General features: G+C 42.4%; 1 protein-coding gene across 2 annotated transcripts; it reads right to left on the reverse strand.

Annotated features, from left to right (window-relative positions):
* Positions 1-1,462: 1,462 nt before the first annotated feature.
* On the reverse strand, positions 1,463-11,098 carry AMER2 (APC membrane recruitment protein 2). Of its 2 annotated transcripts, XM_053563604.1 has the most exons (2): positions 10,330-11,098; positions 1,463-9,945 (listed from the first exon to the last, which is right to left on the reverse strand). In XM_053563604.1, the coding sequence occupies exons 1-2, from the start codon at positions 11,096-11,098 to the stop codon at positions 9,095-9,097; spliced, it is 1,620 nt and encodes a 539-aa protein (XP_053419579.1). In that variant the 3' UTR covers positions 1,463-9,094. The 2 variants fall into 2 exon arrangements, with proteins under 2 accessions (XP_053419579.1, XP_053419578.1); XM_053563603.1 differs by having other exon boundaries at positions 1,463-11,098.
* Positions 11,099-16,502: the final 5,404 nt, after the last annotated feature.

Below are 16,502 nucleotides of genomic sequence, written 5' to 3' on the forward strand. Positions count from 1 at the left end.
GACCTTCTCCTCTTTCTCTCCGAATCGCAGGTAGCCTTTTAAATTCAGAATAATGTCCCATAATAATACACACTTAAGACCAGTTTCACTCCTGTTTGTCTCTCTGTTTTTTATGCAAGCATACTTTGTCTGTCTATAACTCTAGCTCAATCAGAGAAGACCCGATTTATCTCTACCCTATATCAAAGAAAGTTTTCTGTTGAAGAATATTTTAGCCCCAACCCATGAAGTTTTATTTTTTATAAATACCTTTTTTGAACAAAAGGAGCCAAGCTAACATATATGAGAAACATACTCTGTTTTAGACACCGATGGGCATGTTTTTGGTTTTGTTTATTTTTGGAGAAGGAAAGAAAAGTTTACTAATTTGCCAGCAAACATTAAACATCTATGTTTCTACAAGCTATAATTGGTACAACTAGCCTATAAAATCAATCTCATTATCTTCATTTCATAGAGTTGAAAACCGTGGCTCACAGAAGTTAAGGAATTTGCCTTGGTTCACAGAGCCACTAAGTGTTCAAAGCAGAATTCAAACCCAGACTCTATTTGTTTTCCAAACTTGGGCTCTTATTACCACATCTTACTACTTCAAAGATTTTAAGTAAGTCTCTTAGCCTCTCTGAGCTCTGGTTTCCTCACATCCTCATTGAAGGGAGAGTGGGTTAAATTACGTTGAGGTTCCTTCCATGTTAATTTTAGGAAAAGAAAAGGGAAGAGAAGAATGGGCAGAGAGAAAGTGGGGAGGGGTGATGGAGAGGGAGTAGAGGTTTTGTGAACTTCTCACCTCACTCTTTTTGATTCTACTAATATATATTTACCATGATTGTTTACTGTGACCAATTAGATCCCCCTATGAAAGTTTATCTTCATCATGCTTTATAGAGACATATGAATTTTTCTTGGTACTTAAGAGAAATGTAAGACATTGTGGTGTGAACAAGCCCATTTTAAGGGAAGTATATTTCAAAATAATTTATACAGCCTTTAATTCTTATTTTTCAATTAAAAAAGGTACAACCTCATTATTTTTTACATTGAGGATTTCAAGAGACTATGAATTTGAACCTGTTAGAGCTAGAAAGTGAGAACATATCACCAACACCAAAACAAAGTCTCTAGAAAGACTCCAGTGACCTAACTGCTACATAAAAGTCACAAAAGATGAGCCGGTCTCATGAGGGATTACAAGGGATGGAGATTTTCTGAGCAAAGAGTTCAGAAATCAGATCAAAGTCAGAATAACAACCCAGTTTTCCAAAAGGCAGCTGCCCAAACCAAATAATGATTTTTCACTTGTTTACAAAGTGTGAAAACAATGGGCCTTCCATTGTTCCTCCCACTGACCACACACACACACACACTGCATGGGTATTACCACGATCATTAGTATTAATTTCTAAAAATTGAAAAGGCTGGAAATAAAACTGATTCTGGAGAAATAACAACCAAGAGAATTCACTTTAAATGCAAAGAAGCAACAAAATTTATTGACTGAATTAAACACAATGGTTAAAATGGCAGTGTTGTATTTTCATTTTAAGATGTTTGAATGAAACAAGAAAAGTGCTATTAGTCCAAGCCTCTTACATTCATTAAAAGAGTGACTATCAAAAACAGCAACATGCACAATGGTACATATGCACAAAAAATGGAATTATATCAACAAATATACAAAATACCCAAAATAAAATATTTACAGGTTTAAAAATATAAACATTGATTCATCTATCCCATTAAACCATTGGAATGAAGAAAGAAGAAAAGACCCTATTGCTATTTAGAATCTGTTTTTAAAACACAGTTTCAGGAGACAATTTTTGATGTTTTTTGGGGGGTTAAAATTCTATTATAAAAATAATATCTATAAACCTACTAATAATTTTCCTCTTGCACACAAAAATAATACAGCCAAAAGCCTATTCTCAAAGACATGCCCAACTTTCAGGAAAACTATAGACATGGAGTTTCTCATTTGGGTTTTCTTTGTTATTATTTTCAAATAACCTGTAACTCCCTATAGTACACTGAGATACTTCATAAAAACAACTTGGGCAAAACCTGAAGTTGACAATGAGCCTGCTAGGTAGCTGGTGTTAAGTAAAAATGACAGGAATTTACTTTGCCTATAACATCAAAATCATTTTCACTGATTTTTTTTGATAAATCTACCACTATCAGATCCTCCTTGTTCAGTTAAATTTATCCTGGAAGCAACGAAAATGTTAAAATTACTTTGTTAGCATTTTTCCTCCTTTATTTAAAACTTGTGTGCGAGGAGATCAGCGATTGTGTTGTAGATATCTGAGGAGGTTCATTAATTCCTGCAGGTCACCTGGGTCCACCTCATGACACATTAACAAGTATTTTCTGTGTGTCTACCCCAAGCCCCTATGCAATTATGCCAGTTGTTTTTAGTATTTTTGCTTTAGTTTATTAAATGATCCAGGTGTGAGAATGTCTGATCAAGTTTAATATGTATCAAATAACCAGGAGCCTAAGCTATATTTTATTTAAATGTATCTCCTTACACAGAACAGAAGGTTACTCTACCCAATTATTGAATTATTTCCAAAAATTATCCCAGTGTACCTACCTTACGTGGTTTTTGCGAATAAAGAAAACAATGTAAAATAAAGCACAGAGCTGGTCCCTGGCACCATAGTAAACTACAGAACATGTTACTAGGATTAAACATAAAATACTCATATTTATAGTGACTGACTTATTGAATGAACTAATGAATCAGAAAATATAGCCTGGATTCAACAGCTATAGGCAGAACATAGGATAGACTGCTTTTGAAAGAGTGAAGTGCTTATTTTTAGAGTTCAGAATGGTATTAAGGCAAGGAATAAGTCATATAGCTACCATTTAAATAAACAATGCAGGTAACAAGTGTTGGTGAAGATGTGAAGCAACTGGAAACCTGTATCGTTGGTAAGAATGTAAAATTGTGCAACCATCGAGGAAAACAGTATGAAGGTTCCTCAAAGAATTAAAAATAGAATTACCATGTAACCCAGAATCCTACTTCTAGATATTTGTTCAAACGAATTGAAATCAGGATCTTGAAGAGATATTTTTACTCTCATGTTCACTATAGCATTATTCACTATAACCAAGATATGGAAACAACTTAAATGGCTGTCAACAGATGAATGGATTTTAAAAAAGGTGAGAGACACACAGGAGATTTTTAAGAAGAAGAAAATCCTACAATATGGAAGACATTGTGCTTGGTTAAATAAGCCATCCTTACAGAAGGATGAATACTGCATGATCCCGTTTATATGACGCATCTAAAATAGTCAAACTTTCTACAAAAGCAGAAAGTAGAATGATAGCTGTCAGGGGCCCAGGGTGCAGCAAATGGAGAGGTGCTTGTCAGTGGGTATAAAGTTTCAGTTATGCATGTGAAATAAGCCTGGGAGATCTGCTGTACATTGTGCCTGTAGTTAACAATACTGTATTGCACACTTAAAATTTTGTTACCAGGGTAGATCTTTCAATTTGTTAAGAACATATTAAATGTTCTTACTACAATTTAAAGAACACATACACACATAGACAACACTCACAACATGCCAAGACTGGGCTTAAAGTAGGAAAACAACAAATGAAACAAACGTGCTTGAAATGACTGAAATCCTATCAGGGAAGAAGTATTGCCATGACAACAAAAGGGATTTCTGTACTTTCCGTGTTAATCCTGGGAAGGAGAAAATACTTCTGAAGGAAAGCCAATTGTTTGTCTGCTAACTATAGAATAGTGGCAGGTTTCCCTGTAAGTGACTGTGAGCACCATCATCTCAGATACAAAATTAATTCTCAGCTACATGGACATGGGTTAGCGGTTCCTACTGAAAGCGAGTTGGTAGATGACAGTAAGCAGTTCTTAGCTCTTGTATCACTAAAGTCACTGAAGAGTTAATATCCCTGTCCCAATGACTAGGGTAAAAAAGAGAGAGAGACAGAGATGGAGACGTATAAAAAAAAATGAAAAAGATAAAGATGTCATACTAGGCAGATAATATTACCTACTCCAAATGGCTGTTACGAGGACTAAGCAATTATTTGTAAAGCTCCCAGCAGCACCTGGCACACAGTAAGTATTCAACAAATGTTAGCATTGTTATAATTATTATTTTTTTAGAGGCATGTATGTGGTTTAATTTTTATGGTCCTTCTTCAATCTCACACCACTCTGTCCCCACCCCCCACAAACTATAAGCAACAAATACAAAAAAAAGGTATAATAAAATAAAGGTACTTTTAATGAACATCAAGAAAACCCAATTACAGCACAGCTCATGTGGGCTCTAAACTGAATATTAATATTAAATGTTAGCTACAGCGTATGCCCCGTAAATGTGTTGCATTGAAGTAAAGTAAATATCAGTCATAAACAGTGGCCAATTTCAGTTGTACAGGCTTCCCAACTATTTTAATCTTTCCTTTTGTAGTTGAAGGAGGACCTTCTTTCCATAATAATCAAAGTATTGTTCTGAATCACCTCTTAAAAACATCTGCAGTGAGATAACATTTCTTATAAGTGGCTATTGTTGCAACAAACTGTCTCCTTTAAACCATCATCACAGTGAAAGGCTTTTTGAGAAGCAATCCATGACAGCCATCGGAATGTCTGCAGAGCAAGGCACGGCGGCCCAGTGACTGCCTTCGAGGAGGACCCACACTCCCATGTTACGCTGACAATGCCACAGCTTGCTTCTTTTTAGGGAGCACGTGCCCATCTCTGCTTTCCCAGTCAGGCTATCTAAGATTCTGGTCTGCCATAGTAACCCTTTGGCTCCAAACTCATAAATGTTTCTGTGTTATAAATTGGAAATTGCTAAGGCTGAGTTTACGAAAACAAGAACTGTGTTGTTCATTTAAGGTCTGCATGGAGAAGGGATGAAGGAAACTGGGTTAGGTGAGGTATTTGACTTTCACCTTATTTCATCCAGAAGCTTTTAACTGGCTATATCTTCAGTGGCAAGAAGAGGCAACTGTGATGCTTTCTCCTTGTGTTTAATAGCATAAAATACTTGAACTAATGTCTTAACAGTGATAAGAGGAACCAAGCACACATGAATGTACTGGAATATCTCTCAGCAGAAGCCAAGCAGAATGGCCAAGTCCATAGAGTTGTAATTTAGGAGAGAAATTCAGAATAACTAAAAGCAGAGAGCAACTTGTACCATGCGGATGGTCCACACACGCTAACATCATGTGATGTGTCCCTTCCTGCTGTCTGAGGACATGTAGCTAATAGGATGAGCTACATGAACCAACCCCTTTATACACAAAGTTACCATTAAAGAGTCACCTTTGAAAATTAATCTGACTGAGATGTAAATAATGAAGACTCTTAGATCAAAGAAATGTTGACACCTGATAGTCTTTTTACTTTGACAATTGTGTAAGCAAAGGGCTATTTGCATATTCGTTTAAATGCAAAGACATGAATACTACTTCTGAGCTTAATAAATTAACCCTTTAAACTCAGTTAAGCCATACTTTACAGTTAGTATAGATGCTAAAGACTTTATTTAAATAGGCAGATCATTTGTGGGAAACATATTTAAAGGAAGTCCTTAATGTTCCATATTCCATTGTTGTTATCAGGTAAAATAGTTAAAAAAAACTATGTCATCTTGTGATTATTTAAGATGCTGTAGTAAAATTTCTCCCAGTTGGTGCTAATGGGAGAATAAAGCCATCGAGCACCGTGAATACTCAAGCAGAAGGGTTCAAGTATTAGGAATGTAGATATTAAAGTCAGGCTGTCTTTGTGCAAAGCTATTAAACTGACTGATAAATTCTGGTTTGAGAATTGATTTGGCTTTTGCCTTTCTAATTTGGGCAGCTCTTTAACCAAAGAAAGTCCATCAAGCAACTATCTTAGAATCACACATATACAGGAAAGATGTCATTAACCCCCATCCAATCCTTCCTCTAAAAAGCCAGCAAAGCCGGGCATGGTGGCTCATGCCTGTAATCCTAACACTCTGGGAGGCCGAGAGGGTGGATGCCTGAACTCACAGACCAGCCTGAGCCAGAGCAAGACCTCATCTCTTAAAAAAAAAAAAAAGTGGAGGGCACCTGTAGTCCCAGCTACTTGGGGGGCTGAGGCAAGAGAATCACTTAAGCCCAAGAGTTTGAGGTCGCTGTGAGCTGTGATGCCGTAGCACTCCACAAAGGGTGACAAAATGACACTCTATCTAAAAAAAAATAGTCAGCAAATACAGGCTTATATAACCCTCACAAGGGTTAATGCATTAATGAAATGTAGAATGTAAATTAATGCATTAATAAATTGTAGAATGTAAATCTAGCAAAATTCAGAAAAACAATCTTCATGAACACAGATGAGAAAAAAGCCGTTGGCACAAGAAAGCAACTAAGATCCCTTTTCTATGGCTGAGAAGGGTTGATAATCCGCTCTTATTCCTGCCAGTGATTTCCCATTAAGAGACTGAGGTCATTTATTTCACTGTCCAACCTGTCATTTGACTAGTGTGTGTGCAATTCTTAAAGATACAGGGTTTTAAAAATGAAAAATATGGAAAAGAGTTTTAGAAATATTTTAAATCTTTTATAATTTGTTGATTGACAGACCAGGGGAAATTAAGCTAAACTTTGCTAACATTGTCCTTTCCTTTCCTTTCCTTTCCATTACACACAGCATAATGGTGTAAGTGCAGAAATAAAAATCTGAAAATTGTGAAACCAAAAATAGTTTCTTCTAGTCCTTAAGAAATAGATTGCCTTTCTTTTACAAATTAGTCTCACTCATTATTCAGCTACTCTTGACTTTCCTGTACAATTGAACAAATGAACAAAACATAACTTTGCCGTGGATTCATGCAAAGGAGAATATAACCCTTGCGGGAAAATGCACAAGAAGGAAATAAAGATCCTTTGTTTTACAGCTAGGAACAAAATTTATACTCTCTACATTTGCTAAAGGAAATGAATGTATTTTGAGTCTACATAGGACTATCAGTGTGTAATCGAATTTAAATGTTTTGCTCAAGACAAATAATTTCTAAAATATTCCAAATCTACAGTAGCTGTCTTTTGTCTGTTTCTACACAATTGAGTGCATAAGCACACGCGAGTGTGCGGTGCTCGTATGAATTCTTGATGGTGTGCTCTGAATGCTTAAGGCTATGCCTGCATATAGGGCCTCATCTATACAAATAGGAACATTAAATATTAAAACATTACTTTGAAATGACATTAAGGTCTGAGACACTGCAATAAAAGCCAGTCATTTGACCAAAAAAGAAATTCAGCAAACCTCTACCACCTCTTCTAATTGAAAATTTAAAATGGGGAATGACCTGCTTTCTGTTACTGGCTCTAATTTGTTTTCTTCTAATGCCCATTTATTTTGTTACTTTCTTCATATTATTAAAATAGGTTTTCATATATTTAGCTTGCCTTCTTCTTTCCTTTACAAAACAGAAAACAAACTCAAACTGCACGAAATAACAGTTCATTACTTAGGCGATCTCTCAGGAAAATGAGAGTTATACAGAAGTGTTCATGTCATTTACATATGTGTAGTTCCACTTGAATATGTATAACCTTCTTGATACAATGAATCAGCTCCTAGAAGAAGCTCTGGTCTTTTGATTAAATACACCAAAGTGCATTTCAAAAGGATATTAATTTAATCAGTAGACACTAATAGCATTCTAGGAACGGCTTCAGTTTCTCCTTCCAACTATTCAGGCATATAATAACCCTTTCTGAAATAATGTTTCATCTGAAATATTAGAAAACATACATATAAGCAAGCCACTTTTCAAAATAAATCCTGGCATAAAGTGTTCACAACACAGAAGCTTGCCAAGGTCATACTCTGAATATACTTGTCTCAGTCGTAAGTCTGTAAAGCAAAAGTCAAATTGTATGAAAAAGTATTATCTCTGTATTGTTTTTCTTTATGTGTTCCTCATTTTGGACTCAGCATATCGAGGAATTGTTGGATCCAAAATTTTATAACTAAGGGAAAAAAATCTCTGAAAAACAGGGTTTGCAGTGAAAAACAGACTCACAAGGCAGAGCCATTCCTCTGGGACATCAAAACAATGTTTTTGTTTTTGTTTTTTCTTTTTGAGAACTGAACACCCATATAAAACAAAACCAGAATTGCTTCCCATTACAGTACATAAAAGAATACCAATGGTTTGGGGACAGTCACCATATCTAGTTATAAGACCAGATTTTATATACTAGGTTATTGACAGAGTATAAAATGTTAACAGCTGGATAAACTGTAAAATATGCCTTATCTTCACATTAGAAGGTTTCAGTTTATAAAAGACTATCTATTGGCATTTAGTGGAATCTTTCCCTGATCCTGATTTCTGTACTGGGTGTGGGGCAGGGAGGGAAGCAAAAACCTGCTTTGCTGAGCCTTTTATTTCGTCCTAAAACAAATGGCTTAAACCAATCAAACAAAAATTTTCCTTTATTTTCCTAATAGTAGCTAGTTACCTATTTGCATACCTAGCAACTGAACGTAGGGAAGTTTTTCTGCCAATCAAGGATCCCCTCTGCTCATCAGGTAAATAACTGGCTCTTTCAGCTTTGTAGGTGTTTTCCACACAGTGATATAGCAAAGGGTCTTTTTTATTTCCTGGAAAGGAAAGAAGGAAATGCGTCCTGGAAGAGGGGAGGTCCTCTGGTTGGGCAGTGGTTCCTCTGGACGCTCGCACAGCCTGATATCCCGGCATGACTTTTAGTTTGGTTATGTCCTGTTTTCTGCAAAGGCAAGTGAAGGTGACTTCCAAGTGTTCAGTGCATTAAAGGAAAAACATTTTTTTAAAAAGAAAGAAAAAATATTTTTAAAGGGTAAAAAAGAAAAAAAGTGCTTGGAAATAATTTTCAGGGATTGAGAGAAGCATCCTCTCCTTTATAAACCCTGCTCCTGCTCCCAGCACAAAGACCTCGCGGTGCAGGCTCTGAAGCAGTGGCAGGCCTAAAAGACTTCTTTTTAGGGGAAGCAAATACTTTAGTGGTTTCCAGGGGAAAGTTGTATTCCTTGACATGTGGCCCATCCACCTCGGCCTGGGATACCTCACAACTTTTTGGCACTGTCGTGGCACGCTGCTGCCCTGATGGTGGTTCCAGCCAAGCCCCGGTTGCTGACTCTGCGGACCAGCACTTTGGAAACCGGGATTTTTGTTCTGGGCATCTCACTCCTGGCTGGTTGCTGGTGCACAACAGGATGGCTGGATGGAAGGTTTGCCAGATGCTTGATGCTAATAGGTATTTTAGAGTCCTTCAGCAAACTGCCTGGTGTTCGCAGTGGACAGGTGATGGTGCCTGGGGACACTGGCTTTAACCGGGACAAGCAGGGCGTCTCCTCGTTGGCAGGAGGGCCTGCCGGGCTTCCATCCGGGTCCGCGTAGAGATCATAGAGCACATCTCCACTGTAGCTGTCCCGGGGGATGCCTGACTTTTTACCTCCGCTCGTGCTGTCTTCCTCTGGGCCTGGAGTGGTCGAATCCCAGTATCCCTCGTCACTGTTGGGGATGCCTTCCTGCTGCTCCTTCTCCACCGGCTTGGGCTCCTCCTTCGGATGGGCTTCAATGGGAATCCTGTTGAGCCTTCTGCGCTTGGCGGCTTCCACACCCCTGGCGTCTTTGGAGGTCTCGGGCACCCCCTTGGTTTCCAGCGCAGTGGCCGCCTTAGCCGCTACCTCCTGGGGCGCTTGCCCTTGATCCTCAGTCTGGGAAAGCATGTCCCAGAACTCCTGGAGATAGGTGTCGTCCACCTCGTCCGGGCTGGCCATCTCCTCACCTCCTCCTTGGTAGGCCACCACGCTGGGGTTCTTTTTAGAGAGAACTGGCTTGCCTGGCCCAGGGGCATGCTTGTCACAGCTGGGACCTGCCTCTTCCTCCTGGTCTGCAATAATATCTCCACAGCCTGTAAGAGAGTCAAAGCTTTTCAGTGAAGTCACGTCAGAAAACATCAAACAAATACGATCCGCCGATGGGTCTGAGGGCGGATCAACAGAGGAAGAAGGGTCAGGGAGGGCGGGCGCCCGGCCGCTGCTACATTCGGAGTCGACAAGGGGGACAGTCTTTATCAGAATGTCACCTGTCCTGGAAGCATCCTCGGCTGTGCCGACCTCGCCGGCCCCCGGCTCAGGGGCTGCCCGGGGCTTCTCCACGCGCAGATGCCCCGCGGCGTCCTCTCCCCCGGCGCCTTTGTCGCTCGGGCCCCCGGGGCTCTCGGCCTCTCGGCAGCTCCGCGCTGGGGCGCGCTCGGCGGCGGCGGCGGGCACCTCCTCTCCCCCTCCGAGCTCACCTGCTGGGTGTCGCGGGGCGTCCTCGCTGGGGCGCTCCGGCTCGCGCGCGGCTCTGGGCGTTTCCTCCTTGACGCACTCGAGGCTGGCGGTGAGCGAGCCGGGCAGGATGAGGCTGCCCGGGCCGGCCGCGCGCCCCCCGGGCTCCTCCTCGCGGCCCCGCTTGTCTTTCTTGTGCCAGCGCATGCTGCTGAAGATCCCCTTCAGCCCCCTCTTTTGTTTGCCGCCGGCCTTGCTGGCTTCCGCGGGGTCTCCTTTGCCATTTTCCGACCTCCCGTTCTTTTTTAACAGGGAGAAGAAGCTGTGCGACTTGGCCACGGAGCTGTTGGCGAGGGAGCCCACGGCGGTGCCGGGGGCTCGTGGGGGCCCGGGGTTCGGCCGCCCTCCGCCGCTGTCGCCCCCGCCGCGCGGCTCCTCTTTCCGGCTGCTCTCCAGCACCACCACCTCGGCTAAGCCGTCGTGGGTCCTGCTCCTCACCATCCCCGTCAGACCCGAGCTCTTCCCGTCCCCTTTGTTTCTGACCCCGAAAATGCTGGGCATGGTGCCACCCGATTTCCTCTTCTTGAATAATTTGAAAGCGGCCTTATTAATCTTCCCCGACGGCTGCTCGGCCGGCGTGTCGGCGGCCCAGTCACAATGCAAGTCCATGTCTGCCGCGAGGGTCCCAGCCCCGGCCTCCTCCTTCCTCCTGCAGACCCCCGCGGACGCGCGGTCTCCGCCGAGCTCGCTGACAGCCTGGCCGCCGCCGCCGCTGCGCCTGCTGGTCTCCATGGAAACCGAGCGGGCTAAGCGGCTTTCGTCAGCTGCGGCTCGCGCCAGGCCACTGTCATCCGTATTCTAAATCAACCTGAGCCGCTGTCGCTGCGCCGCCGCCGCTGCAGCTGCACAAAAAACAGGCATAAAAGACCATCTCCCCTCCCGCGAAGGGCTTATATAATACCCTAACCCACTTCCATCAGACTCGGCTTGGCGCTGCGTAGTATTTGTGTGTGTGTGTGTGTGTGTGTGTGTGTGTGTGTGTGTGTGTGTGTTACCAAGAGCAGGCGACACAGCCTCGAGCTGATTGCACAAAACAGAGTCACAATTACGGAGTTCGAATTCCGTCAAATCTCACCCACTTTCAGATGCCTACTCCTCTAGACGTGTTCTTTCCGGGAGCCCAATCATGGATCGTGAAATGCCTCCAAAAAGGATAAAGCAATTCAACCCAACACATTTTTCCCTCCCTATCATCTATCCTAGACTTCATCTTCATGCCTTTCCCACACCTTTTATGTCGTCCTTAACATTTGGGTGCTAAGCCCAGTAGGGGTGTCGGCCTACATCCGTGTCTTGTCCAGCACTGAACACAATCATTAGGTCAATGTTGCATCTTTATTATTGTTGTTACGATTTTTGTTACACAAGTACTCGCAGTCAGTCAATTATCAATTCTCAGCCATGAAAGCACAACAGTTCATGGGGAGGCAGTTGACTAGTCCTTGGACAGCCATGTCCAGCAACCAGGAGTTGAAGTCACAGAAGCCACTCTCCAAACAACATGTGGTCACAAGAGACCAGCTGACAGAGAACATAGCCTGGGAGTCTCAGGCCCACTCCACGGGTGGGCCTGGGAGTCCCCAGGGCTGCCCTCCCCTCTTCTACTCAGCAGGTCATTGGCCTTATTCCTGACATCTCCCAATACCCCCAGGGCCAAGCTGTAGCTCTCTTTATGTATAGGACGGGGAAAGACTGGCAGGGGTCCCTGAGTGTCCAGGAATCTCTGTAGCTTCTCTGGCCCACCTGTCTTGGGAAAAAGGAAAACCTTGTCTCAAGGAAGAGCCCAGACTTGGGATCTTTCCTGGGGAATCCCATCCTTAAAAGATGACTGATAATATTTTAACCTTGACTTCTAATTTCATGATCCCCTTTGAAGGTTTATTAGCCAAAGAGAGAGAGAGAAAGAGAGAGAGAGAGAGAGAGAAAGAAGAAGAAGGAGGAGGAGGAGGAGGAGGAGGAGAAATTTGGAGAAACATATACATATATGATTTAATACTTTTATTTACTATTTATTAAAAATTATTTAGTAACATGTAATATTTACATATTTATACACAAATATCAGTCTTTTCCCTACTCATTTTTTTATGTGCTGCTTGCATTATGCCAAGAAATCCCAATCCCCTTGCATGTAGACTGGAGCTTTATTGCTAACATGTTGGCCACTGTAGCTTCAATACTCATGAAATACAGTCTAAGTTTAGAGCTTGGGGTTATTGGATGCAGTATTATTCTCTATCATTTATTTGTATCAAGAACACTGTTTTGTAAAACCAAGAAATCAGTGATTTCAGGTGCAGGAAATGTTTTCATTCCCCAAATTTGAACCCATCAGCTCTCTCATGCCACTAGCATGCACCTCTCCCTGGACAGGGGGTAAAGCTGTGCCAGGGAGAGGCTCTTCCTTATTCCAACCAACCACATGACGTGATGAATCAGAGTCCTCAGTCTTCCTAGAGAAACCAAGTGTGAAGAACTATGAAGAGAAACCTGTTATTTCTTTACAACCTTAAATTGAAGGTTGTAAAGGACAATTGAAAGTGTCTCCCAGAAGACCAAAAATCACATTATAACAAAGATATTTGCACCAGAATGTTTATTGCAGCCCAATTCACAATTGCTAAGTCATGGAAAAAGCCCAAGTGCCCATCGATCCACGAATGGATTAATAAATTGTGGTATATGTACACCATGGAATATTATGCAGCCTTAAAGAAAGATGGAGACTTTACCTCTTTCATGTTTACATGGATGGAGCTGGAACATATTCTTCTTAGTAAAGTATTTCAAAAATGAAGAAAAAGTAACCAATGTACTCAGCCCTACTATGAAACGAATTTATGGCTTTCATATGAAAGCTATAATGCAGTTATAACCTAAGAATATGGGGAAGGGAGAGAGGGAGGGGAGGGAGGGGGAGGATGGGCAGAGGGAGGATGATTGGTGGGATTACACCTGCGGTGCTTCTTATAAGGGTATATGTGAAACTTAGTAAATGTAGAATATAAATGTCTTAACACAATAACTAAGAAAATGCCAGGAAGGCTATGTTAACCAGTGTGATGAAAATGTGTCAAACTGTTTATAAAACCAGTGTATGGTGCCCCATGATCGCATTAATGTACAAAGCTATGATTTAATATTAATAAAAAAATACAAAAAAAGAGACAGTGTCTCAATTCTTATTTTTTCTCTCTCTCTCTCTCACACACACACTCCATACAGTTCTCAGATTTGTGAGTTATTATATAACTGTCGGTCTAAAAGAGCCTGTGAGCTGGGATCAGGGAAAAATGAAGTCATCTATAAAAATTCTCCCTTCATCCATCCCTGAGCCTGAGAGTTGGGAGAAGGTGAACTGCTTATTCACCTACAGGGACAGGCCAAATAGGACTCAAATTTACATAAGAATCCTTGAGCCACCTGGGAGAAATCTGGCAGAAGACTTTGAGATGGATGTCTTTCTCTTAGGACACTGACACTCAGAGAGAAAGGGACAAAGCTGTCTTCAGTCCAGGAAGGTATCCAGGTGGCAGGTCTTTGGCTCTGAGATAGGTAAGGTCATCCAGAGCCATCCAAAGGCATCAGGTGGGCAAACTTTAGAAGCTGTGGAGTGGGCAAGGACCCTCCAACATCCTCCTACTCAAGGTCCTTGTTATGAAGACTGTCAGAAAAAGGAGAGTGAAGGCCAGCTGACAGGAACTCCCCAGAAGAACCAGACAAGTAAGGAGGGAGCCTGCAAGGGTGGGGGTGGTATCACAGGACGCTGTGATGGTTGGTATCCCAGTCAGTGGCAGATTGAAGTCAAAGACCATTGTCATGAACCATCCCAAAGCTTGATGATTGATACCTTAAGTTGCTCTTCGCAGTCAAGACTGCATTCAAACAAAATGGTGAGTTTTGGTTTGTTTTTTTTCCCTGAAAAGACAGATTAGATTATGACTGTGCTCCTGGTTTTGTTTATAATTTCTTTTTTCATTATTTTTCTCCACTGTGCCCCAATTTAGGAAGTGAACAAAAATTGCAATAGAGGCTTGGAGTCCATAGCTCAGGGCACTACACAGGGGCTGTTAGGTTGAAACCCAGCCCAAACCTGCAAAACAACTACAACTGCAACAACAATAACAAAAAAATATCCGGGCGTGTGGTAGGTGCCTATAGTCCCAGCTACTTGAGAGGCTGAGGCAACAGAATCATTTAAGCCCAAGCACTTGAGGTTGCTGTGAACTGTGACGGCACAGCACTCTACGGAGGGCGATATAGTAAGACTCTGTCTCAGAAAAAAAAAAATGCAATAGAAAGGAATAGAGAATAGGACTGAGGGGAATGTCTCATGAAAAAGCTCTTCCAAAACAATAGGATGCTTCACACATGTAAACAGCAAGTGGATTCTGCAGGAAGTCATGTGTGAGCATTACTTTTTGGACAGCAGGGAGTGTTTATCATTTTGTCAGAACTTTTCTCTCTGGGTATTGAGCTGCTCTGGAGGAGGATACTCAAAACAAGAATGAAAGGGAAGAGAAACACAAGGACTCACTTAAGAGTAACATTATCAGCAGCAGCAGCATTGTTTTCTGTTCTGAGGGTGTCATCACACCAGCCTGGCCTTAGTCTTTGCCCTGAGCTTACCACGTGGACTCTTCTCTCTTACGGGAACCTCCCAGTACCCACTGCTGAGACGGCTGGCTGCAGAGCTGCCCTTTGAACTATTGTATGGCTATGGTTGGGGGATTCCCTGTGTGTCAAACACAGCCTTCCCATTTAAGGAGGCTGCTGGCTTTACTTCATATTTGCCTTGGGTCTTTAAGGAGTAGTGTTTAATCAGTGGGGTCTGAAATGATACCTGAGCTGAGAACAGCAGCTCCCATCTACAGACCACTTGGCCTACTCTGGACCCATTCCAGGCTGAGGTGTCTAGCTCCCTGATCTGGCCCATTCTCACCTGTGATTACCCTCCCAGGTGGGCTTTAGAAGCTGTGATGCAGTGGGGACCCCCAAATGTTGAACCCATGGTCCTTATTATGATAAAACCACAAAAAGCTCCACTGGTTTTGACCCTCTGTTTTATCCACTCTCTTCAGGTACCTAAGCCCTGTCCTTGCCCTCTGGAGGCCTCTCATATAGGCTGAGACCCCGTGTGACATGCCCAAGTGCCAGGGGAGAAGCATGCGGATGCTTCTTGCAGGGAGTCTGGCTCAGGGGTACAATGCTGCTGGTGTCTCCCTGGGCCCCCCACCCTGGGAAGATAAGGCTCCAGGCCAGGTAGGTAGCATGAGGACCAGAGAGGTCTGACTGCAGTAAGCTTCAAGCTAGATTGAAGTCCTTACATTTTCTTTAGGATATTTTGAGTGCTTACTTTCCTGAACATCAGCTTTCACTGTGGGTTAATAGCTATTCTGGGTATATGTTTATTGAGAGGAGAAATTAATTTCTAATTAGTCATAGGCAAGTATAAACGCCCAGCACAACTCCTAATTTTCCACATTAACCCTGGTGCTCAGTGGAAGCTCTGGGAAAAAGAACTCATCTCGAGAGAGAATTCCATGTTGGCCCAAGAATGACAGAAAAACTCAGGGAGTGAAGTGTTCTGGGCCCATAAGATGTCACCTCAGCCCAGGCCTGGTGGTGGATTCTAAGGCAAGAAGACACAAGTAAAAGCAAAATGAGCACTTCCCAGTAATGCTGGTGGGACTTAAATTGGCACAGGCTGTGCCACAGCAGACAGTGGTGGCCCTGGGGCCATCTCCATTCTGGTCACTGCAGACAATCCTTGGTGTCCCCTCACTCAGGACACACCTTTCCCATCTCTGCCTCAGGCATCACATGGTGTTCTCTCTGGGTCCTTGTGTTTCTTCTCAGAATGACACTGGTCATGTTGGATTAAGGACTCACCCTATTCCAATACAACCTCCTAACTTACAAGGTCTGACAGTTTACTTTGCACTCATCCTAGAAAAAGGGCTACATACCTCATTGCTGAATAGCACTACAGTCACCGGGTGGCCAAGGAGAGTACTTCAAAGGTAACTATAGTGATATTCAGCAATGAGGTATAGAACACGTTTTGTAGGATGAGTTCACGAACTTAACTGTTTGACCTTGTACATCTTAGTTACATTTGCAAAGACCTTACTTT

Source organism: Nycticebus coucang, chromosome 15 (genome assembly GCF_027406575.1).
Source record: "Nycticebus coucang isolate mNycCou1 chromosome 15, mNycCou1.pri, whole genome shotgun sequence".
Taxonomy (NCBI): domain Eukaryota; kingdom Metazoa; phylum Chordata; class Mammalia; order Primates; family Lorisidae; genus Nycticebus; species Nycticebus coucang.

Coding starts and splice junctions, on each gene's coding strand:
- AMER2 (XM_053563603.1), bottom strand. CDS start 11,098: ATGGAGACCAGCAGGCGCAGCGGCGGCGGCGGCCAGGCTGTCAGCGAG.